Below are 26,603 nucleotides of genomic sequence, written 5' to 3'. Positions count from 1 at the left end.
ACAGAAGAAAATGAGCGAGAGAGAGACTGGAAAAGACAAAGATCAAAGAGAGATACAAAAGATAAGACTGGGGAGAGAAATAATGTAAAAGGAAGAAAGAATAGAAGAGGAGGCCAGGCACAATGGCTCACACCTGTAATCCCGGTTCTTTGGGAGGCCAAGGCAGGCAGATCAGGAGGTCAGGAGCTCAAGACCAATCTGGCCAACATAGTGAAACCCCATCTCTACTAAAAATATTTAAAATATTAGCCAGGTGTGGTGGTCTGCACCTATAATCCCACTTACTCAGGAGGCTGAGGCAGGAGAATTGCGTGAATCCTGGAGGCGGAGGTTGCAGTGAGCTGAGATCGCATCATTGCACTCCAGCCTGGGCGACAGTGTGACTCTGTCAAAAAAAAAAAAGAGTACAAGGGGAAATCAGAGGATGTGGAGAGGTTGCTAGGGCTCGGGGAAGGTTCTAGAGGCTCAAGCAACAAGGAGGTACAGGGAAAGGGTACAGTGTGGACACTGCAGATGGAAAAAGCCCAGGAACTTGGTGATGCAAGTGAGAAAGGGATGTGGAGGAGAGTTCAGGAGCAGGAGGAAAGACTAGCTGGCTGGCTGTCAGAAGGCAGTAGAAAGGATTCAGGTTATGGAAGGGTAAATGGATGAAATGACCATTAAGGTTTTGTTGTTGTTTTACTGAGAGGCTATAAGTCCACCAGGGTCAGCTGTCAGTAAGGCTTCAGAAGGGCTGGGGGGCAACATAAGAAAGATCAAAACTAGGGTTGTAAACTCAAATAACTACAGGGCCAGCAAATGATGAGAAGGAGGGTTGCAGGGCTGGCTGGGGACTGTAGCTAACTGAGGAAGGTGCACTCTGTTAAAGGGGCCATAGCTGCTCAGCTGTTTTTACAGTGCCGACCCTGTTTTGCCAAATTGTCTGCTTTGTCAGAGGCCAGAATTCTAACTTTTTATGTAAAACGGGATTTTTAAGTGCTGGTAATCAGTAGAAAAACTTAAAAACTCAATACAAACAAAAGAGGATGCCAGTTTACAATCCCTGAAGTAGAACTCGTGCTGGGGAGAAGTCTGCCAAGAACCTTTGAAGTGGGGTGCATTAAAGTTCTGTTTCCCAGAGCGTTGCTGGGCTAGGGAAGATCCTTGCAGCAGAGGAGGAGGAAAAGTCACTAAGTCCCCTCCCAGAGTAAAGGAAACCAAAGACCCTTTGCAGTTGCTGGATCACCAGCAGGGGTGGCAAGGAATACAAATGGTGGAGCTCCCGGCCTGCCAAGGAGAGGAATGGTGTCTTCAAAGCGAAGAAAGAGGAAGTAAGGGCAGAGCCAGGGATGCCTGTGCTAATGAAAGTGCCCCTCAGGAAAGGCACCACAGGCTGGCAGCTCTTCAAACCGGCAGCTCTTGGCCCAGCGCCAGACCCAGCAGGGCCTGGCCAAAGGCACCCTGTGGGGCCAGCTGGGCAGTCCCATGCTTCCCCAAGTTCTTCCTGGGGTCAATGGGCTCTGGGGAAGTGCCTAACCTAACTCCAGCTAGTTTCTTATGGTAAGGAGAGGAGAATAAGAAGGCATCAGACTCTAACTGTTTAGATATCATAGAATATCAAACTAAAGTTGAATCAGACCTTAAAAAAACTCCACTACATAATGGAATATGGCTATTTGTGCACGTATCATCTTGAGTAACAGATGGCAAAAGACTTGTGTAATACAGGTAGATGGCTATGCTGTCACTGATGGAAACAAACGATCCTTATGTGAAAAAGGTAGATTACTCAATAATTGTTCAGCCCAAACCTGTGAATTATATGCTCTTAACCAGGCCCTAAGGCTCCTAGAAGGCCAAGAAGGCACTATATATACCAATTCCAAATATGTCTATGGAGTAATATGCACCTTTGAAAAGATCTGAACAAAGCAGGGCCTAATAAATAGCAGGTGGAAAGAACTGGCACATAGAAAACTGCTTCCAGCAGATAGCCATATATGTACATGGCCATCAGAAAGAAAACATTATAAAAGCTGTAGGAAACAGGCTTGCAGATAAAGCTGCTAGGCAAGCCTCCCTGGAGGAAAAAGTTCAACTGTTTGGCCTAATCCCAGATATTCCTGAGGTGGTATTAAGACCCCAATTTTCCAAAGAGGAGGAGGAAAAGCTGGGCAAAATAGGGGCCACTCAAACTGAGAATGGGAGGTAGGTGCTCCCTAATGGGAGAAAAACAATAAGCAAACCCATAATGAGAGAACTGATGCCCATGCTGCATAAGGGACGTCACTGGGGTCCCCAGGCCACATGTAACGCAATACTCAAGAATTGTGGGTGTACAGAGATTTATACCCTTGCTAAACAAGTGTGTAGGGGTTGTGTGACCTGCCAGAAAATAGCAAAAAGGTAAAGGGCCAGTTGCAGTGGCTCATGCCTGTAATCCTAGCACTTTTAGAGGCTGAGGCAAGCAGTTCAGGTTATGGAAGGGTAAATGAATGAAATTACCACTAAGGTTTTGTTGTTGTTTTACTGAAAGGCTGTAAGTCCACCAGGGGCAGCTGTCAGTAAGGCTGCTGAAGGGCAAGAACACTTGAGGTCAGGAGTTCAAGACCAGCCTGGCCAACATGGTGAAACCCCATCTCTAATAAAACTACAAAAATTAGCTGGGTGTGGAGGCATGTGCCTGTAATCCCAGCTACTTGGGAGGCTGAGGCAGGAGAACAGTTTGAACCTGGGAGGCAGAGGCTGCAGTGAGTCAAGATTGCACCACTGCACTCCAGCCTGGGTGACAGAGTGAGACTCCATCTCAAAACAAAACAAAACAAAAAAACCTAGACTACCAGAAGAACATCTCCTGTGTTAAGGCCATTTCAAAGCATTCTCATATTTAGGCAGGATTACTAACCTTCCTACTATGAAAACCAAAGACCATTAAAAAAAAATTTTATACTGGGCATATCCTCCACCCTGTCACCCCTTAGGTTAAAAAAACCTCTAAATTGAACCCCACCTCGAGTTCACAGTTCACCACTTCCAGTCTGGCGACTCCATGCTAATTAAAACCTGGAAAGAAGACATGCTCCACCCAAGCTGGCAAGGTCCCTATCAACTGCTCCTGATCACGGACACAGCCATATGAACAGCAGAACAGGGGTGAACACCTTACACTCAGGTCAAGAGACTGGTAAAAGAACCCCCCAAAAGAAAGGGAAAAGGGTGAATGTGGAGTGTATAAATTACCTAAGAAACCCTTAAAGCTAACTATAAGGAAAACCTAAAAGGAAGCTATGGGCAGGCTCCATCATTGGGGGTGGATATGGTTAGGATTAATCCTAACACAAGGGGTGAAAGAAGACCTAAGTGTTGGATAGGGCCCAGTACTAGGGGTGGAAAGAAGGAACTATCCAATCAAACCAATAGTCAACGTAAATAAAACCTCCATCCCCACCCCGCAAACTATAAAGTTTAATGCCTGCCAAGTCTCACCTTGCAGGAATTTAGAAAACCAAAGGCAGTTGTCACAAGCAGACAAGTACCTATGTCCCCAAACAGACCTTTATTGGGTCCCCTCAAAAAAGCCCTATGCTAGCTGGAATCAGGTCTGGTGGACCACTCAACATCAAGGCCAGGTGAGTCATTCTTCTAAAACCAAACCCGTAAAGAATAAAATAGGGGCCCATGCCACCTAACTGTAAACATTTAAAATGCAATCTTATATTAATTACCATAAACAACCCAGCTACTCTAGACCAGGAACTCAGGAAGTATAAATGAGCAATAAATATCTCAGGAAGGGATCCCGTGGGACGGTTAGTTCTTAGGCAAGTCACCAATTCCACCTCAAACCCACCTAGAATTACTTTAGCTCCCAGTACCACTACTTCCTTTAACCCACCACTCAATGACCCTAAAAGAGTAAAAATAATTAAGGTAACTTAAGGCAAACTTTAAAAGTTAAGACTGGAGAAGACATGATTATATATTTAGAAGACCCCATTGTCTCAGCCCAAAATTTCTTTAAGATTATAAGTAACTTCAGCAAAGTCTCAGGATACAAAATCAATCAATGTGCAGAAATCACAAGCATTCCTATACACCAATAACAGACAAATAGCCAAATCATGAGCGAACTCCCATTCACAATTACTACAAAGATAATAAAATACCTAGGAATACAACTAACAAGGGATGTGAAGGACCTCTTCAAGGAGAACTACAAACCACTGCTCAAGGAAATAAGAGAGGACACAAACAGATGGAAAAGCATTCCATGCTCATGGTTAGGAAGAATCAATATTGTGAAAATGGCCATACTGGTCAAAGTAATTTATAGATTCAATGCTATCCCCATCAAGCTACCAATGACCTTCTTCACAGAACTGGAAAAAAAACACCTTAAACTTCTATTGGAACCAAAAAAGACCCCAAATAGACAAGACAATTCTAAGCCCAAAAAAGAAAAAAGAAAAAAAAAAAAAAGCTGGAGGCATCACAATACCTGACTTCAAACTATATATTACAATATACTACAAGACTACAGTAATCAAAACAGGATGGGTCATGAAAAATTATGGCTTCTTCCAAAAATGCAAAATAGTTCATGTTCAAAAGCCATTGACCCAGAAACAGACTCCCATCTATCTACAAAGTCATTTGATTTTTGACAAAAGGCACCAGTGCAATCCAATGGGGAAGAAAAATTTTTTCAACAAACTGTGCTGGAACAATTTTAAAACAATGTGAGAAAAAATTAACCTGGACTTCTATATTTTATACTATGCACAAAAAATTAATGTGAGATAGATTTAAAACTAAACAAAAAAGCAGTAACTAGAAATCTTCCAGAAGAAAGCACAGTAAGGTATTTTGCAAGTAGGTAGTTTTCTTAGCACACAGAAATCAATACTTATAAAAGAGAAAAACAAAGATAAATTAGACTTCCTCAAAATTAAAAACATTTGATCATCAAAAATTATTGTAATTTACCACATTAATAGAGAAAGGGCAAAAAAGTCATATGATCATCTCAATAGATGCAGAAAAAATGAATATGATAAAATCCAACACTCATTCAATATAGCAATTACAAAAAACCCTCTTCACCAACTAGGCATAGAATTAACGTCTTCACGCTGATAAAGAACATCCACAGAAAGCCTACAACAATTAGTATTTTTAATGTTCTTTAAAGCTTTCCCCCTAAGACTGGGAATAAGACAAAGATGGCTACTATCATCATCTCTACTGAATATTGTATTGGTGGTGTTAGCCAGTACAGGAAGTTGCTGAGAAGGGGGAAATAAAGGGGGTATGAGAGGGAGGGAGAGTGGGAAAAAGGAAGGAAGGAAGGGGAAGGAGGGAGGGGAAAGAGGGAGGAGAAAGGGGAGGGAGGGGAGGAAGGGAGGGGAGGAAGGGGGGATCAGAGAGAGAGGAGGGGAGGAAGGAGGGGAGAGGAGGGAAGGAGGGGAGAGGAGGGAGGGAAGGAGAAGAGTGAAGGAAGGGAGGGAGAGAAAGGGAGGAAAGGAGGGAGAGGAAGAGAGGAAGGGAGGAAAGGAGGGAGAGGTGAGGAGGAAGGGAGGGAGGGAGAAAAGGGGAGGAAGAGAGACAAAGGGAGGAAGGGAAAGAGAGAGGAGGGGAGGAAGGGAGGGAGGAAGAGGACAGGAGGAAGGGAGGGGAAGGAAGGGAGGGAGAGGAGGGGAGGGAAGAGGAGGGAGGAGAGGAAGGGAGAGGAAAGGAGGGGAGGAAGGGAGAGAGGAAAGGAGGGGAGGAAGGGAGAGAGGAAGGGGAGGGAAGGGAGGGGAGGAAGGGGGGGAGGAAGAGAGGCAGTGAAACGAGAAAAGGAAAAGGAATAAAGGAAGAAGGAAAGAAGACATTATGTATACAAATGATGAAAACTCAAAGTAATCTGCAAACCATAAATAACTCATTTAAAAAATAAGTGAGTTTAGCAAAACCATTAGATACAAGGTCTCAATACATAAAATTTAATTTCAGGCCAGCATGGTGGCTTACGCTTGTAATCCCAACGCTTTGGGACGCCGACCCTGGATTTTTTTTTTTTCTTTTTTTTTTTTTAAGGAAAATCTAAAACAGTTTACCCAATCACTTTGTAAGAAGTCAGTAAAAACATAACAGTTAAATTAACAGGTAGGAAAAGCCCCAAATAATGAATTCCTATTCTGCATTATGTTTGACCTGAGGTCAGGAGTTCAAAACCAGCCTGGACAACATGGTAAAACCCTGTCTTTACTAAAAATACAAAAATTAGCCAGGTGTAGTGGTAGGCACCTGTAATCCCAGCAACTCAGGATGTTGAGGCACAAGAATCATTTGAACCCAGGAGGCAGAGGTCGCAGTGAGCCAAGACTGCACCACTGCACTCCAGCCTGGGCAACAGAGCAAGACTCTCTCTCACGTATTTATTTCTATATACCAATAGAAAATTAAATTTTAAAATGACACCACGTAAACATGCATCGAAAACCACCAAATACCTAGGGATAAATCCAACAAAATATATGCAAGCACAAGTATTCTACAAAAAACATTCAACATCTGCTTTCCTTTGGGGAGTCTGGAATTTCGGTATATGCTTGGCAGAGTGCCTATACTACGAGTCTCCAATAAAAGTCCTGCCACCAAGTTTCTAATGTACTTCACAAGATCTCAACTAGTTGCTGGAAGTGTTATTCTCCACTGGAAGAGGACTCAAGTGCTCCAGACTCCATCCTGTATGCTTTTCCCTTTGCTGATTCTGCTTTGTATTCTTTTGCTACAAGAGTACAACTATACTTTGGTGCAGAACAATTGTACTTTTTGCCATTACTTTTATGACAAAAACCATAATAATATATGCTGAGTTCTGTGAGTCCTTATAGTGGGTTACCAAACTTGGGGGGGGGGCGGATCTTGTAAATTTGTTTAGTTCCTTGTAGATTCTAGATATTAGACTTTTGTCAGATGGATAGGTTGCAAAATTTTTCTCCCATTCTGTACGTTACCTGTTCACTCTGATGATAGTTTCTTCTGCTGTACAGAATAGATTCCATTTGTCAATTTTGGCTTTTGTTGCCATTGCTTTTGGTGTTTTAGTCATGAGTTCTTTGCCCATGCCTATGTCCTGAATGGTATTGTCTAGTTTTTCTTCTAGGGTTTTTATGCTTTTAGGTCTTACATTTAAGTCTTTAATATATCTTGAGTTAATTCGTGCATAAGGTGTAAGGAAGGAGTCCCATTTCAGTTTTATACATATGGCTGGCCAGTTTTCCCAGCACCATTTATTAAATAGGGAATCCTTTCCTCATTGCTTGTTTTTGTCAGGTTTGTCAAAGATCAGATGGTTGTAGACATGTGGTATTATTTCTGAGGCCTCTGTTCTGTTCCGTTGGTCTATGTATCTGTTTTGGTACCACTACCATGATATTTTGGTTACTGTAGCCTTGCAGTGTAGTTTGAAGTCAGATAGTGCGATGCCTCCAACTTTGTTCTTTTGCTTAGGATTCTGTAGAGTGTATGGGCTTTTTCTTGGTTCCATACGAAATTTAAAGTAGATTTTTCTAGATCTGTGAAGAAAGTCAATGATAGCTTTATGGGAACAGCATTCAATCTATAAATTAATTTGGGCAGTATGGCCATTTTCATGATAATAATTCTTCCTATCCATGAGCATGGAATGCTTTTCCATTTGGGTCCTCTCTCAAAATTTCCTTGAGCAGTGGTTTGTAGTTCTCCTTAAAGAGGTCCTTCACGTCCCTTGTAAATTGTATTCCTAGGTATTTCATTCTCTTTGTAGCAATTGTAAATGGGAGTTCCCTCATGATTTGGTTGTCTATTATTGGCATATAGGAATGCTTGCAATTTTTACACAATGACTTTGTATCCTGAGACTTTGCTGACATTGCTTATCACCTTAAGGAGTTTTGGGGCTGAGACGAAGGGGTTTACTCAATATACAATCATTTCATCTGCAAACTGAGACAATTTGACTTCCTCTCTTCCTACGTGAATATCCTTTTTCTTTCTTTCTCTTGCCTGGCTGCCCTGGTCAGAACTTCCGATACTATGTTGAATAGGAGCGGTGAGAGAGGGCATCCTTGTCTTGTGCCAGTTTTCAAAGGGAACACTTTCAGCTTTTGCCCATTCAGTATGATACTGCCTTTGGGTTTGTCAAAAATAGTTCTTATTATTTTGAGATACCTTCCCTCAATACCTGGTTTATTGTTTTCAGCATGAAGGGTGCTGCATTTTATTGAAGAACTTTTCTGCATCTATTGAGATAATCATGCGGTTTTTGTCACTGGCTCTGTTTATATGATGGATACGTTTATTCATTTGCATATGTTGAACCAGCCTTGCATCCCAGGCATGAAGCCAACTTGATTTGTGGTGGATAAGCTTTTTGATGTGCTTCTGGATTTAGTTTGCCAGTATTTAATTGGGGATTTTTGCATCGATTTTCATCAGGGATATTGGCCTGAGATTTTCTTTTATTGCCAGGTTTTGTTATCAGGATGATACTGGCCTCATAAAATGAGTTAGGGAGGAGTCCCTCTTTTTCTATTGTTTAAAATATTTTGAGAAGGAATGGCACCAGGTCCTCTTGAAGAAGGACCCCACTACATGACCAACAATTTATGCTGTAAATCTTTCTCCCATCCTTCCCCAGGGAGACCTCTGGCCTTTTAGCAGGGTAACTGCACTGGGAAAAGGGAAATAATCAAATCTTTCAGGAACTACTAGACACTGGCTTTGAGCTGACATTGATTCCAGGGGACTCAAAACGTCATCATGGTCTTCCAGTTAAAGTAAGGGCTTATGGTGGTCAAGTAATTAATAAAGTTGTTAGGTCTGACTGAGAGTAGGTCTAGTAGATAGACCGCTGGACTCATCTTGTGGTTATTTCCCCAGTGCCATAATGCATAATTGGCATGAACATACTTAGCAGCTGGCAGAACCTCCCCCACCACTCCGATTGGCTCCCTGCCTGGTAGGGTGAAGGCTATTATGGTGGAAAAGGCCAAATAGAAGCCATTAGAGCTGCCTCTACCTAGTAAAATAGTAAATCAAAAACATTATTGCATTCCTGGAGGGATTGTGGAGATTAGTGCTATGATCAAGGGCTTGAAAGACGCAGGGGCAGTGATTCCCACCACATCCCCTTTCAACGCTCCCATTTGGCCTGTGCAGAAGACAGCTGGATCTTGGAGAATGAGAGTGGATTGTCGTAAGCTTAACCAGGTGGTAACTCCAATTGCAGCTACTTTATCAGATGTGGTTTCATTGCTTGAGCAAATTAACACATTTCCTATTACCTGGTATGCAGCCATTGACTTGGCAAATGCGTTTTTCTCCATTCCTGTCCATAAGGCCCACCAGAAGCAATGTGCCTTCAGCTGGCAACCCAGCAACATACCTTTACTATCCTACCTCAGGGGTATATCTACTCTCTGCTTTGTGTCATAACCTTATTTGGAGAGACTCTGATTACTTTTCACTTCTGCAAGATATCACACTGGTCCATTACATTGATGACATTATGCTGACTGGATCCAGTAAGCAAGTAGCAGAAAACACACTGGACTTACTGGTGAGATATTTGTGTGCCAGAGGACGGGAAATAAATCCAACTAAAATTCAGGGACCTACTATCTCAGTAAAATTTCTAAGGGTCCAGTGGTGTGGACCCTGTCAAGATACTACTTGAACTGCCTATCAAGAACTGGGTGCTTTCTGACCCATCTTGCCATAATGTGGGTTGTGCACAGCAGCATTCCATCATCAAATGGCAGTGGTATATACGTGATCAGGTTTGAGCAGGTCCTGAAGGTACAAGTAAATTACATGAAGAAGTAGCTCAAATGCCCATGGTCTCCTCTCCTGCCACCCTGACTTCTCTCTCCCAGCTGGCACTGATGGCCTTATGGGGAGTTCCCAATGATCAGTTGACAGAGGACGAGAAGACTTGGGCATGGTTCACAAAGGGTCTGCACGATATGCAGGCATCACCTGAAAGTGGACAGTTGCAGCATGACAACCCCTTTCTAGAACATCCCTGAAGGACAGTAGTGAAGGGAAATCTTTACAGATGACAGAACCTTGAGCAGTGCACCTGGTTGTGCACTTTGCATGGAAGGAAAAATGGCCAGATGTGTGATTATATACTGACTCATGGGCTGTAGCCAATGGTTTGGCTGGATGGCCAGGAACTTGGAAGAAACATGGTTGGAAAATTGGTGACAAATAAATTTGGAGAAGAGGTATGTAGATGGACCTCTCGAGTGGTCAAAAACCATGAAGATATTTCTATCTCATGTGAGTGCTCACCAAGGGATGACCTCAGCAGAGGAGGAGTTTAATAATCAAGTGGGTAGGATGACCTGTTTTGTGGACACCAATCAGTCACTTTCCCCAGCCAACCCTGTCATCACCCAATGGGCCCATGAACAAAGTGGCCACGGTGGTAGGGATGGAGGTTATGTATGGTTCTGAGCAACATAAACTTCCACTCATCAAGACTGACCTGGCTACAGCCACTGCTGAGTGCCCAATCCACCAGCAGCAGACACTAACACTGAGCCCTCGATACAGCACCATTACTGGACGTGATCAGCCAGCTACTTGGTGGCAGGTTGATTATAGTGAACCTCTTCCATCATGGAAAGGGCAGAGGTTTGCCCTCACTGGAACAGACACTTACTCCAGATATGGGTTTGCTTATCCTGCATGCAATGCTTCTGCCAAGACTGCCATCCATGGACTCATGGAATGCCTCATCCAATGTCATGGTGTTCCACACAGCATTGCCTCTGACCAAGGCACTCACTTTATGACTAAAGAAGTGCAGCACTGGGCTCATGCTCATGGAATTCACTGGTCTATGTTCCCTATCATCGTGAAGCAGCTGGACTGACAGAATGATGGAATGCCTTTTGAAGTCACAATTATGTTAACTAGGTGACAATATTTTGCAGGGCTGGGGCAAAGTTCTCCAGAAGGCTGTATATGCTCTGAATCAGTGCCCAAAATATGGTACTGTTTCTCCCATAGCCAGAATTCATGGGTCCAGGAATCAAGAGTAGAAGTGGAAGTGGCACCACTTACCATCACCCCTAGTGATCCACTAGCAAAATTTCTGCTTCCTGTTCCTGTGACGTTACATTCTGCTGGCCTAGAGGTCTTAGTTCCAGAAGGAGGAATGCTGCCACCAGGAGACACAACAATGATTCCATTAAACTGGAAGTTAAGATTGGCACCTGGACACTCTGGGCTCCTCCTACCTTTAAGTCAACAGGCTAAGAAGGGAGTTACAGTTTTGGCTGGGGTGACTGACCCAGACTATCAAGATGAAATCAGTCTTTTACTCCACAACAGAGGTAAGGAAGAATATGCATGGAATAGAGGAGATCCATTAGGGTGTCTCTTAGTATTACCATGCCCTGTGATTAAGGTCAATGGGGAACTACAACAGCCCAATCCAGGCAGGACTACAAATGACCCAAAGCCCTCAGGAATGAAGGGTTGGGTCACTCCAGCAGGCAAATACCCACAATCTGCTGAGGTACTTGCTGAAGGCAAAGGGAACACAGAATGGATAGTAGAGAAATCATCAATACCAGCTACAACCATGTGACCAGCTGTGGAAATGGAAATTGTAATTGTCATGAGTATTTCCTCTGTCTTTTGCTAAAAACACGTTTATGCATGTATATATTTGTACTAAGCAAGTATCTTTATTTTCTTTTCCGTTATGTAACATAAGATTTATTGACTTCATATCAGCATGTAAGTACTGTCAACTTTATGTAATAGTATTTGGGTGGGGAACTGGTGCGTTTCTGGTTGTATGAAAAATAGCTGTATTTTGTCAGGCATAATTACGACCTTATTTTATTGTCTTTATTTGAAGATTACATATGATCTCAGGAGATATGTATGGGTTCAAGTTGACCAGGTGTGGACCTGTGATGGTGAATACTTAGTGTCAACTTCACCGGATTGAAGGATACAAAGTATTGATCCTGGGTGTCTCTGTGAGGGTGTTGCCAAAAGAAATTAAACATTTGAGTCAGTGGGCTGGGGAAGGCATATCCACCCTTCATCTGGTGAGCACAATCTAATCAGCTGCCAGCGAATATAAAGCAGACAGAAAAACATGAAAAGGAGAGACTGGCCTAGCTTCCCAGCCTACATCTTTCTCTCGTACTGGATGATTCCTGCCCTCTAACATCAGACTCCAAGTTCTTCAGTTTTGAGACTCAAACTGGTTCTCCTTGCTCCTTGAGCTTGCAGACAGCCTACTGTGCGACCTTGTGATAGCATAAGTTAATACTTAATAAACTCCCCTTTATATATATATATATATATATATATACACACACACACACACACACACACACACACACACACACACACACACATATATATCTCCTATTAGTTCTTTCCCTCTAGACAACCCTAATACACCAACTTAAAGTCAGATTCCTTGAAATACAAAATGATTATCTACATAAACATTCCTAGAAGTTGTTAATAATAAGAGTCTACTTTTGTGAGGGAAATAAATGGTGGGTCTACTTGCTCTAATTTATGCCTATCCTTGAAAGTTAATGAAATTCTAATACTGAAGAAGATCCCATGGCACAAATTAACTTTGGATTTCCCCCTTAAGAATATAGTAAAAGGCCAGATGTGGTGGCTCACGCCTGTAATCCTAGCACTTTGAGAAGTGAGGTGGGTGGATTGCTTGAGCCCAGGAGTTCCAGACCACCCTGGCCAACTGGTGAAACCTTGTCTCTACAAAAAAATACAAAAAATTAGCCAGGCGTGGTGGCGCATGCCTGTAGTGCCAACTACTCAGGAGGCTGAGGTGTGATGATTGCTTGAGCCTGGGAGGTTGAGGCTACACTGAGTTATGATTGCACTACTGTACTCCAGCCTAGGCAACAGACCAAGACTCTATCTCAAAACAACAACAACAACAACAACAACAAAATACAGTGACAATGGAGGAAATGTTTTCACCTTTATAGGTAAGACTATCAACATTTTTTCTCAATATGTTTCCTGACAACTGAAATGTTATGATCACATCTAGAAATAGAAAAATATTATGGAATCATGATATGGAGCCTAAAAATATACATACACACACACACTCACACACACATACACAGCTATATATATAAAATATACAAAAAATACTGTCAGATAAAGACAAGCTGAAATACTTTTTAAGTATAAGAAAACATGCCTTTTCTTTGTCTAGAAGTCTGAAATACTCCAAGTTTCATAATCACACTAGAGGTCTAAGAATGTCAATACTTGGTATGCACACATTTATACAAAAATGGCTCTTCTGCTGTTAACAGTTGAGTTACACGAAACACAGAAACACTACATAAGACCCAGCTATGGCAAGAGATGGAGTATCTTGTTTAAAAAGGATCACTTTTTAATTAAACCTCCTGCTTAGAAAGGCCATATTAAGTAGAATTTATAGATCAATGTCACAATTGCAAACACATCGTAAGATGACTATTCTCCAGTGACCCAGCCCTTCTAATGTAATTAAAATGTCCCTAAAATTCTCCTCCACAGGACAAGGAGGACTATTTGGAAATGAAGCATGCTTACAAAAGTCCTCTGTTACATTCAAAGGACATAAAACTAGCTTAGCTTTGCCCTCAACAACCAGCAGGTAGAAACAGCACTTGAATTTAGGTCAAGGTTAGTGGAACGGATTTCTGAAATTCACCTAAATTTGGGAAAAAGAAAACACAATGCATGGGCTATGTCATCACCAATGGAGCACTAATACCCCTTAGAGAGCCTTCCCTGTCACTGGACTTCACCATGTTCAGTCAAGGCAGAAAGGATCCCAGTATTACCTTCAACTGCTCTAGGGCAAAAGATGAACCATCTTGCTGTAAGTTTTCAATAATCTGTTCCACAGTATTGGCTGAAAAACAACTATAAAAAAGGAAATGTGATTTCACCAGTGTGCAAGTGATTTCCTGTTTCTAACATACTGATGAATCTGAATGTAGGCTTTCCCGCACCTCTATTTCAATAATTAAGAATTGTCCAATCTCTTTAACAGGATGTAAAAAGAAACAGAGCACTGCTTCCCTGGATAAGCATTTGTAGCCTACCTTCACTAATACAAAATAAAACCTAAATTTTATTTTTTCTTTTGCATTTTTGCATCTATTATATTTCTATGTAAAGAAATAATTCAACTACAAAAAGTAGATGCTTCTAAATAGTAGAGATGGTTGTCTTATTTTGTAATACTTTTCTTCCTGTTTCCCAAAGCCAGTCTGTCAATCTCTCAAATCATTGCTGATCAGGTTGATAAGACCTTCCGAGAAGATAAATTTAAAAAGATAAAAGTTAATTCAATTATTTTCTAGCTTCTCTTCCCCACTTAAGAAAACAGTTATTTTGCACTAACATGAATTTGAATCACTGCACAAAATCTTTTTGCTGGTAAGCTTGGTAAGATCTTCAGAGAAGATGAATTTACAAAGATAAAAGTTAATTCAATTATTATTTTCTAGCTGCTCTTCCCCATTTAAAAAAAAAGATATTCTGTACTAAGATGAATTCTCATGGTAGATTACTAAATACAATGAATTTATTTCACCCAGTAAGCAGCTACTTTCAAAGGTAAGTGAAAAAACACCCTATGCTGGCAGGACGTGGTAACTCACGCTCATAATCCCAACACTTTGGGAGGCCAAAGTGGGTGGATCACCTGAGGTCAGGAGTTGGAGACCAGCCTGGCCAACATGGCCAAACCCTGTCCCTACTAAAAATACAAATGTTAGCCAGGTATGGGGGCAGGCACCTGTAGTCCCAGCTACTCAGGAGACTGAGGCAGGAGAACTGCTTGAACCTGGGGTAGGGAGTGGGGAGCCTCAAAGGTTGCAGTGAACCGAGATCTCACCACTGCATTCCAGCCTGGGGGACAGAGCAAGGCTGTCTCAAAAAAAAAAAAAAAGAAAGCTCTATGCTATCTCAGAATTCAGTGCACTATCAAACACAAGGTAATTCTAATGGTAATTATAATGTTAGCAAGTTCATTTTAATATAGTCTTTACAAAGGAATATATAACTGAGATCTATTTTTAAGTACCTGTTAATTTTGTCCATGTGTTCCTCAAGTGTAAAAGACTTGTCTCGATCAATCTTACACTGTTTGAAAAGAAAAATCTTTTAATAAATTTGAACACAATATTTTAATATTTAAAAATTCATATTTAATGATATACTTTGTGAAAGATTGTCACTTACTCCTTTCAAATTACATCTAACAGTCTCATAAATAACTACCACTGTATGATCAAAATTCAGACAGCATACAGAACTCTAGCTCTTAAAAGTTATCAATGGCAAAAATGTTCTGATATTTTTATTTACATGTATAAGTATTTGTAATCACTAATACATTTGACACATTATCATTGTATGTGAAGTTAAGGATTGTAAGGGACCTAAAAGGTCAACCTGCCCAAATTTTCATACTAGCGAGAAATTCCCACCACATCCTTGGTATCTCTGCAGCTCTGACCTTCGGAGAGAGAAAACAGCACCTCAGGGAAGCGCTCACAAATGCTGGAACTGAATAATTAGGTTTCTGTTGTTTTAATTCTGGAACAAAAACCAATTCTAGCATGTTTATAGTTGTGGTTAATTTCTTTCACCTTAACCATTTCCCATATGACACAGTTTTGTGTCCCCTCATGATCCGGGTCCTTCTTATGGACAAGTTCCAATTTTTCAAAGTCATTCTTCAACTATGGGGCACATATCTTAGCTGCTGGTGTGGCTGGCTCGTAGCAAAGTACAAGAGGGCTCTGCATGACCTTGATTGCTTTGGATATACTTTTCTTAACTGGACTAACTCTGAGTTAGTGTTAAGAGAGGCCTATGATTACAGCTGATTCACATTAAGTTCCAATTAAATAAGACTTTTCTGTTTTTTAAACCTGTGCCATTGTAGGCTGTGTTTCTCCTATTCTGCACTTTTGAATTCAGTACTTTGGGTTAAAACACAAGATTTGCACTTATCTTTATTAAATTTCACATTGTTACTATTGACCAGGTCACTCTAAACTCTAAGTTTTTCATCCATATTCTTTTTGCTTATTTTTCTTAGTTCTACATCAACTTGATCAAAATGCTATCAGTGGTCTCCAAATCACTTGAGAAAAGTACTAAGTCTTAGATGACTTCCCTACATAGTAACACCTATACATTTAGTAGAACTCTTTGATAAGGCCTTTAAACCCCCACAAACCATAATCCATCCCATATTTACTCAATTCAACAACAGGAGACTATCAAATGCTCTGATAAAAACAAGTGAAATCCTCATGTGCTCTGTATTCATATTCTGTGCACCAAGTACTCGGTGGCCTTGCCAATATGTACTTGTGTTCTCCAGTTCTGGGTAATGTTTTCAGTACTACTTCTCTAAACATTTCCTTCCCTCTATCTTCTCTATTATGAATTCCTAATAATTAGATTTTAGACCTGCTGCAATAACACCTCTGATTTTCCATTCTCTCCTTTTTCTGTTTCATTATCCTTTTCTGTTAGTTTTCCTCAACCATAGATTTTAATCTGTTGTGGGTTTTTTACTCCCCATTTTGTTATCATTTTTAAAATTTAACAGGCATAACCACTGCCAAGATCAGCCAGTAGCCATCAACATCTAGGCAAGACCCTTCACTAGTAAAACAATTATGACTAACTGAAATTCAGATGATCATAAATATTTTTAGTTAATTTAATTATTTAATTATAAATAAGATATGTACTTGTGTTTAGACATGATGTTCTTGCACACTTAATAGACTGCAGTGTAGTGTAAAAACTTTTATGAGCACTGGAAAACAAAAACATCCATGTGACTAGCTTTATTGCCACGATCTGGAACCAAACTCAGATTATCTCTGAGCCATGCCTATATTATTCTTTGAATTACCTTTATAGTATACATTGTTGTTTCATAGGTAAAATATTTTCCTCTTATCTCAAGATGATAGTTACAGATTGGTGTTTGTTTTTTCAAGTTTCCTTCTTCTTGCATTGTCTGCTTCCTTCCAGTGCCTTTGTTGTTTGCTTTGGCCTCGGAATATTTTTCTATGCAAAGCACTAAAATTAGGAAGCTTTGTGTCTAATGTCAATTGTAGTTATGGGATTCTCAACTGTATGATACATTATAAGATGATCAGTCAGATGTGTTATTAAGACATGTCAATGTCTACGGTTTTTTTTCTTCCAATGTATTGCTTAGCAGTGGGGTGGGATGCAGCCATTCTGCAAGTCAACTAAGGAAACGGGACAGAGGTCTTCCAATTTACTTATATCTCATCTCTTTTCAGTACAGTACTTTGCTTATCTCTACCCTCAGCTAGACCTGCCTGATTTGGTTTCTCTAAGGAGTCAGTCTATAGGTTACAGTCAGTCTGCCAGGTTACTGGAAGACAGCTACTCTTAGTTGTGCAAGATTTGTAGAGGGGCTGGGCATAGTGCTCATGCCTGCGATCCCAGCACTATGGAAAGCCAAGGAGGGCAGATCATTTGAGGTCAGAAGTTAGATACCAGCCTGGCCAACACAGTAAAACCCTGTCTCTACTAAAACACAAATATTAGCTGGGCATGATGGTGCATCCCTGTAGGCCCAGCTACTCGGGAGGCTGAGGCACCATCACTTGAACCTGGGAGGTGGAGGTTGCAGTGAGCCGAGATCGTGCCACAGCACTCCAGCCTGGATGACAGGGCAAGACTCTGTCTCAAAAAAAAAAGTATAACTGCTTTTTAAAACTTATAAGAAATCTTCCTTTTCTTCTGCCCCATTCTATATTCTAGTCTTCAGAGGGTCCTGGTCCCATTATAAGGGTCTAAAGCAAGAATCAGCTGACTTCTTATTGGCTTTCAGAGTTCTTTAAGTTAGCAGCACTCATCCTTCTGATTTCAAGCTTCCAAAATTCTAACGTCTCATGTCTGCCACTGTCTCCTCTTCTGTTTTACTTGTCTTTGTGAGTTTATGACTTTTTATTTATTTATTATAATTTTGAATGGTTTTAGGAGGCCGCATGTATGCAATCATGTTTATCTAGAAACTATGTAGTGTTTTTAAAGATTCTCAGCTCTTACTTGAAAATTTAAGTCAGACAACATAAGGAATCAAAAATAAATGCTGCAATATACTTTAGTGTTAACACTGAACACTTTTACAGAAATGCCAAAACCCCAGCAAAGAATGATAAGAAGGCTATGCACCGAAGTTAACCAGCAGTGGCAACACAGCTATGCAACTGCACAGGAAAGAAGTCATCTTGTTAGCTGGCTGTGACAACTGTGAAGCACTGATTCTTCTACCATGCTTTAAGTAAATAAATCCTTAGTACATTTATTGATATTTACAAACTATAATATTTACCAACTGCTAATTTTTTAATTACTTCTCCTCCCCATGAATTAAAACCTGATGTTAAGAGTATTAACAAGATTACCTCTGTATGGTAATTTTCTAAGACAGCTGCAACATTTTCTTTTGAAGGAGATTTCAAGGCTAACAAATCTTCCTCTAACATGCCCAACTAAAGGGGAGAAAAAAAAAGGCAAGATCTGAGTGAGATCCAATAGAAACATAGAAAGCTTTATAAAAATCTCTTCTTTTTTAGAATCCTTATCTTTAAATTATCATGCTCTTTCTTCAGCTGATTCACTGAAAGAAATTTTGACTGAAGTTGAATAAACAGATATTCCCACCTAGCAAATATAGCCTTCAAAGGAAGGGATAAAGATGGAAGAAATTAAGGAGGAGATACAGAAACATTTATCTTTGTTTCTCTTAGTCTATTCAGCACTTGCAACCAAAGACCTACATTATACATTTTAATTTTAATTAACAAAAATTGCCACAAATGATTAGTGGCTACCATAGTCAAGGCACAACACTGTAATATAGCTTCACTTATTTCTCCATCTAATCCCTCACTTAATCTATCCTACCTTGAGCCAAATAAGACTTTTTACTGTTCCCAAAATATAGGTAATGGTTTCTTGCCCCTGTGGTTTCATTAAATGTTTCCTTTACCTGACAATACCTTTTCCTGATATACTCACCTTGAGGCCAGCTGTACTGCAACCTTTACAAAAAAAGCTTCTAGTCCTTTCTTACGGGTAAGCTCTTCCTCCTTTGAATTCTTTGAGTATTTTCTTTGTATTATTTTTACACTTACCACACTTTACACCTCTGCCAGATGAGAAAAATGGCTATTTATCTTTTGTACCCACTTCTAATCCCACCCCCAACATACAGTTCTCCTTTTTGTATCCTCTACAGGCCCTGAGAATGCGTCTACTCACTGCAGATATTAGTATTGAACACACTGACAAAGAAAGAAACGGATTATGCATCAGGTCTCTCTCTTATACCAAACTAAATTCCACTGTAATCAAGGGTGTCCCTTCCAGACAGGATAATCGCATGCCCATGTTTGCTTCCTGTTATAGCTCAAGGGAAGCATGAGACAGCTGCCTGCTCAACGTGACTGAGGATGCCCACAGCACAGAGAAAGATCTGAATCTTCGGCCAAACATGACAGAAAACTCTCATAACAGTATACAGAGACAATCTTCAATTTTGCATACTTCATACATTTTACATAATCTGTGTGAGAAATGAGACCAAAGTTCATCACATAAAAATTTCCACAGCCAATTTATAAAGTTTGTGAAGAGAATTCTATTAGTGACCAAATAGTACGTTTTTATGCTATCCAAGCTGGTCTACTTCAATGGCCAAAGAGGATGTGTGAGACTAAATCATCATCATTTGTAAAAAGTCCTTGGGGGGACTCACATTCTAGGCCAACTGTCGATATAATCTCTGGTATCATTACCCAAAACAGAAGAAAGTTATAGATATGAGGATAAAATGGAACATCCTCTGTAATATAAAAGAGACTCTCAATGAAAAATCTGGTCACCTCTAAAAATATAAAACTGCATTAAAAATATTAATAATGGTAAGATTTTGAATGTTTACTATATGTCAGTTACTGGGCTAAGCATGTAACATAATATTTTCTAGTTTAATTTTTATAGCTTTCCTTCCTCTATACAAAAACACCCTTCCCTTAAGACCAGATATTTATCTGATGACCATGTGCTTCCTAGGAAGCTGACTTTACCCCACAGGTCCAAGAATAGAGCGTGCATTACTTAGATAAGCCAGTTGGTACATTCTAACTACCCATATGGTTCAAGGATGAGATAAGTCAGTCTAGTTAGAATGAACTAAGCTAGGTGAAGCAACATACATCCTAAGTCTCTTGCTGGGTAATCCAGGGCAAAACTACCTTGAATTGGGTCATCTGTCACATGTAACACAAGGAGTTTCAACTATTATTGTAATAGTGTCATCTCCATTCTGCAGATGGGGAAGCCGGTGGGGGGGCGGGGTGCAAAAAAGGCTAAATTCCGGTTAAGATTTAAACTCAGATCAGACTATCTATATACTTACTCTTTGCCACTACATTATCCTGTGCTGAGAAAATTGGCCACACTTTTTTTTTTTTTTTAAAAAAAAAAGCAAAGATAACATGTGTTCCTTGTAACAGATATGTTTTTAAAAAGTCAAATGCAATTATTTTCAATGTACTAGGGAAATTCATAACCAAAAGCAGCTTTCAAAATGTCCTCATAAAATAAAAGCCTATCTTTTTATATATAAATTTAATTTGTAGGTATTAGACTTTCTTAAGGTAGGCATGACTTTTTTTTTTTTTAATAGACTCTAATTGTTCATTTAAAAATACTCACTGAAGGTGCCAGCCCTGAATCCAGGTATCATTATCTCCAGTTTTCTTATGAGGAAACAGAATTAGAGCGCTTATGCGCTTTTTCCAAGGTAACACAGCTATAAGCTAACAGGTCCAGGACTCACACCACGATTCCACCAAAAGTCTGTGGATCTCAACTACCCATTGTACTTTCCCATGCACTATTTTGTGTTGTTATTCCAACATTATAAAATGCTAACATCCAAAAAAGTACCTTTTCAGAATCTACAAAGTGTGTAGCAATTCCCGCTCTGTACACATCTCTTCCTTTTAGTCTGAATCCTGTTAATGCCAGGAAGTAACCAAGTTTTCCTTGAAGTCGTGGCAAGAAATAACCTCCGCCCACATCAGGGAACAGTCCTGTAATTAAACGTAACAAAAAGAGATAATGGTGATTCAAATGAAAAAGACAAATATAATCTCTTTGCTGTAGATCACACAATCATTTCTCTCTGGAGCTTCAATCTATAGTACAAATATTATTAAATTAAGTACTGTGCAGAGCAATCAATATCACAAAAGACTTTCTATAAACTGTGCTAACTTAACTTGGGTATTTTTCAAAACTTTCATGTCTCATTTCTATAGAATACAGTAAAGTATTTGATGACACAATGTTTTGTACATTAGAAGTACCCAATAATGTTACCTAAATTTTCTTTTTTCTTTTTTTTTTTTTTTTTTTTGAGTCAAAGTGTCACTCTGTTTCCAGGCTGGAGTGCAGTGGTGTGATCTCGGCTCACTGCAACCTCTGCCTCCCGAGTTCAGGGGATTCCGCTGCCTCAGCCTCCTGGGTGCTGGGACTACAGGCACACACCACCACGCCTGGCTACTTTTTTGTATTTTAGTAGAGAAGAGGTTTCACCATGTTGGCCAGGATGGTCTCGATCTCCTGACCTCATGATCCTCCCGCCTCAGCCTCCCAAAGTGCTAGGATTACAGGCATGAGCCACTGCGGCTGGCCAATGCTACCTAAATTTTCTTACCACTGATTTACTTTTGAAGAATCTCCAAAATAGGTAAAAACTTCAAAATCTGTATTTCCAAATGAGCACAGGAAGAAAATATATAACCTATGGTCTATTATAGAAAAATTATTATCATTTAAATCATTTCCCAAACTTAGTCAATTATCTAATATTCAAGATGTTTAGCTATTGATGCAATAACCACGAGTACCACTAAATGAAAAATTTTAGACCTAATAAAATCATTTGCATTTAGCCTTTCCTTAACCATCAGTATTTAAAAATTCTCGCTTTACTGGTAACAACTGAAAATAACATATATACAAGTAATTACCAGCATACTCCTTTGGGTGTTTAAGATCTTAAACAACAGTGACCCTCTAATTTTATAATTTATGTATCTGTTCTAAAGTTTAATTTAATTATGTTGGGATAAAAACACAAGCACTGAAATTCTCTCCAGTTCTACTTTACAAAAGGTTTCTAGGCAAAACAAACAAACAAACAAAAAAAAAAAATAATGCAGCAGGCACCCATAAACTAAAATATCTCTTAGTACTTCAAACTAGCTAGGTTTCAAGTAAACTCATAACCTCCCTGCGCCATTCCCACAATCTTCCTCCAGCATCATCTACCTTAGTAAAGGGTGCAACCATCCAGTCTCGACACCATCTCGTACCAGCCCCTTAATCCCCATCAGTAACCACATCCATTGATTTCCCCTCTAAATCATTCTCCACACAACAGCCAAAGTGATCTTTTTAAAACACAAATCCATACCAGAGTCTTGCATTCTACTGCTTAAAACCCTCCCATGGCTGCCTATTTCTCCTGGATTAAAACAAACATCTTTATCAAAGTCTTCAAGGCCCCTGACCACTTTTTCTGCTACATCCCTTACTACTCACTTTCTATACTCCAGCTATTCTGGTCTTCTTTCAGTTCCCCAAGACTCTAGACTCCTTGCTGCTCCAGAGCCTCAGAAGCATGCTGCCCAAGTGGAAAAAACCCTCCATCCAGACAACACATTCTTTTCTTCCAGGATGCCACATTCTCTTTTGTTCCCCCTTTCCCCAATTCTGCTTTCCAGTCTACCTTGCTGGCACCACCTCCTCTGCTTGACCTCTTTTTCACTGTGCCTAAACTCCATATGAGGCTACCTAATCTTTCCTACATACAGATGTTCCTTAAGGCCTGTGACTTTAGATAGCATCTATATGCTGATTACTCCCTGCTATGGACTGCCTTGTGTCCTTCCAAAAAGTCCTATGTTGAAGCCTTAACTCTTGATGTAACTGTATTTGGACAGGGTCTTTGAAGAGGTAATTAAGGTTATGTGAGGTCATAAGTGCAGGGTCTTAATCCAACAGGATTGGTATCCTTATAAGAGAAGGAAGGGACACCAGGGATGCATATGAACAGAGAAAAGGCCATATGAGGACAGAGCAAGAAGGCAGCCATCAGAGGGCTCAAGAGAACCACCTGCTGACACCTTGATCTCAAGCCTTTCAGTCTTCAGAACAGTAAGAAAAAAAATTTCTGCTGTTTAAGCCACCAAGTAATGTAATAACCTCTCATACAATCTCACTGCTTCTACTCTGCTACTCCTACAATCCATTATCCTCAAAGCAGCCAGAATCATGGTATTAAAATATAAATACAAACTATATTATGCCATTTCCTGCTTTATACTCTTTCACAACTTCCCATATTTAGGTTTAAATCTTAACTCTTCACCAGAGGCCCCCATGTACCCTTTCGAGAACATGTTACATCACTCCCGCCCTTATTCCAGACACAGATGCCTCCATTTGGTTCCTTGAACAGCCCAAGTTCCTTCTTATCTAAGGGTCTTGAACTAACTTTTCTCAATGCCACAATATTCTGCTTTCAGTTCTTAATGTAGCTGACACTTTCTTGTCATTCAAATCTCAGCTTAAAGGACAACTCCTCTGAGAGCATCTTTCATCATCCAATTTAAAGTAGCCATCTGGGAGACTTACGCTTTGGACATGATAGTGTAACGGGAACCAGACTTATTCCCCTACATGAAACAACTATAAAAACAGACACAATATATGGATCAATCATGTTTTCAACACACTGAACATCAAGGAATAAAGAAAAGTGGTCTCTGAGTATCAGAAAACAAGCAAGGTAAACCCTAGAACGGCTCCAGCTTCATGCCCAGCACAGTCCCTCATTTGAGAAGATGAAGCTAAGAGTCCAGGAAAACCAAGACAGCTAGAATTCCCAGAACAGAGTACCACAGCAGATAGAGCTGCAGAGAGAAAGCTCTGGAGATCTGCAAGTTGTCTCTTTTAAGTACTTAGCTTAGGAATGGACAATATGTGTGTGTTTGTATGTGTGTGTGTGTGCTCACGCACGTGTGTGTATGTAAAGAAACTACATGATTAGTCAAGTTTTCACACTGCCAGAGGCTGGGTAATTTATACAGGAAAGAGGTTTAATTGACTCACAGTTCCACATGGCTTAGGGGGCCTCAGGAAACTTACTATCACGGCAGAAGGCAAAGCAAGCTTGGACCTTCTCACAAGGTAGCAGGAGAGAAAAGAGTGAGGAGCAAAGTGGGAAGAGCCCCTTATAAAACCATCAGATCTCATAAGAACTCACTATCATGAGAACAGCATGGGAGAAACTGCCCATGAACCAATCACTTCCTGCCAGATCTCTTCCTGGACACATGGGGATTACAATTCAAGATGAAATTTGGGTGAGAACAAAATGCCTAACTGTATCACTACATGAGATTAAGGAAAGAACCACAGAAAATGATCATAGAGAACAGTACTGGGAACCCACACAGGACTGAAAACATCATGTTCCCCACCAACTGGACTAGAAAAACTCATAATTGATGTCATGGGGTACTGCACAGAATACAAAGTAAGATCTTGCCCCAGTAGTGGGAAATAATTAGCCCCAGTTAGAGCACTGCTCCAATCCTGCAAGAAAATAAATAATCTTATAATGCTTGAAAATATTAACATGTTTCCCAAGAATTTAAATTAATCTCAGAATAAATTTCAAAAATATTTAAAAGAACACAAAAATAGCACCCAATAAAGTAAAGTTTACAATATCTAAAATTCAATAATAAATTACCAGCTATCTAAAGATGCAGGAAAATAGTAACCATAATGAGGTGATTTTAAAAAAGAACATAAATGTAAGAACTAGCAGACAAAAACATTAACGCAGTTACCATAAACATAACCTATGTGTTCAAAAAGTTAAATCAAGACAAAGAAGATTTCCCTTTTTAAAAGAAGAACCAAATCATACTTCCAGAGATGAAAACTGAAATGAATGTATAAGCTGAAAGATACCTGGATGCGATTAAGGGAAGATTAGATCTTGTAGAAGAAAAGATTAATAAAGACAGAGGAACAGAAACTATCTAAAATGAAAGAGAGAGAAAAAGAAATTAAATGAATGAAACATAAGTGAGCCTTATAGAAGTATAACTAGAATTCCTGAAAAGGGAATGGGTGAAAGAAAAATATTTGTAGAAATAATGGCAAAAATTTTTCCAAATTTGACAGAAATTATAAACCTAAATAGCTCAACCACCACAAGCATTAGAAATATGAAGACCACCAAAGCACATCATAATCAAATGGCTTGAAATATGCAATCAAGAGAAAATCTTAAGAGCAGCCAGGGAAAATAAAAAGACACAGAGGAACAAAAATAAGGACCAGAGGAGACATTTCGTAGGAAACAATGTAAATGAGAAGAAAGTGTAGTAACATCTTTAAATTACTGAAATTAAAAAACAGAGTAGAATCAAATTCCATACCCACATCTCACACAAGTCAACTCAGGTTTCACCTGAGGAAATGAGACAAAGAAGAGCAAACAAAATCTAAAATAAGCAGAAAAAAGGAGGAATAAATACTGAAGCAGAAATCAGCAAAACAGAAAATAAATGAAAACAAAAATCTGTTTAGAATAAACCTCTAACTAGATTGATCAGGGAAAAAAAGAGAAGACACAATGACCAATATCAAGAACACGAGAGCCAGAAATCACTACAGTCTACAGATACTAAAAAGATAATAAGGGAATATAATTGTCTTAGTCCATTTTGTGTTGTTATGACAGAATACCACTGCACAAATACCACTGGGATAATTTAGAAAAAAAAAATTATTTTTCACAGTTCTGGAGGCTTAGAAGTCCAATATCAAGGTGCCAACATCCCATGAGGGCGTTCTTGCTGCATCAACCCATGGCAAAAGGCAAGAGTGACACAGGATAAGAGAGCAAGAGGAAAGGGGGCTGAAGTCATCCCTGTATCAGGAACCAACCTGCAATAACTAACCCATTTCCAAAATAATGGCATTGATCCATTCATGAGGGCAGAGCCCTCATAACCTACTTACCTATTACAGGTTCCAACTCGTAACACTGAGTTGGGAATTAAGTTTCCAACATGTGAACTTCAGGAGATACATACAAAAAAGCAATTATGGAGAGGATCCAAGATGGCTGTTTAGGAACAGCTCAGGATTGCAGCTCCCAGTGAAAGCGCAGAGGGTGAGTGGACGCCCCATTTTTATTGCCCACAGACTAGGAAATTCCCAGGCGGAGAAGCTCCACAGGTCACTAGCGCGGCTGTTTCAGCCAGCGCGGCTGTGCTGGCTGGCACCGCTGCTTTGCCCCACGCGGCTGCTTTGTCGGCGCCCCAGAGCAGCGGTTCTCCGTACAAAATACACCGGTCCAGGTGCCCTTTTTGGCTGGTGATTGGAGCCACGGGAAGTCGCCCATT

General features: G+C 40.0%; 1 protein-coding gene across 5 annotated transcripts in view; it reads right to left on the bottom strand.

Annotated features, from left to right (window-relative positions):
• The window catches only part of HIBCH (3-hydroxyisobutyryl-CoA hydrolase), a 142,865-nt gene that overhangs the window by 14,435 nt on the left and 101,827 nt on the right, over window positions 1-26,603 (bottom strand). For all 5 annotated transcript variants that reach the window (XR_001817062.2, XM_017500711.2, XM_017500710.2 and 2 more), the window contains 4 exons: window positions 21,055-21,200; window positions 18,504-18,590; window positions 15,116-15,174; window positions 13,866-13,947 (listed from right to left, as the gene is read on the bottom strand). Coding sequence is in view for 4 of the 5 variants with exons in the window: in XM_017500711.2 (XP_017356200.1) it covers window positions 13,866-13,947; window positions 15,116-15,174; window positions 18,504-18,590; window positions 21,055-21,200 (374 nt within the window). In the remaining variant the exon portion in view is untranslated. The remainder of the gene's footprint in view (window positions 1-13,865; window positions 13,948-15,115; window positions 15,175-18,503; window positions 18,591-21,054; window positions 21,201-26,603) is intronic.

The sequence above is a fragment of the Cebus imitator genome, unplaced genomic scaffold, assembly GCF_001604975.1.
Source record: "Cebus imitator isolate Cc_AM_T3 unplaced genomic scaffold, Cebus_imitator-1.0 Scaffold268, whole genome shotgun sequence".
NCBI lineage: Eukaryota > Metazoa > Chordata > Mammalia > Primates > Cebidae > Cebus > Cebus imitator.
This window is presented reverse-complemented; position numbering and strand designations above follow the sequence as displayed.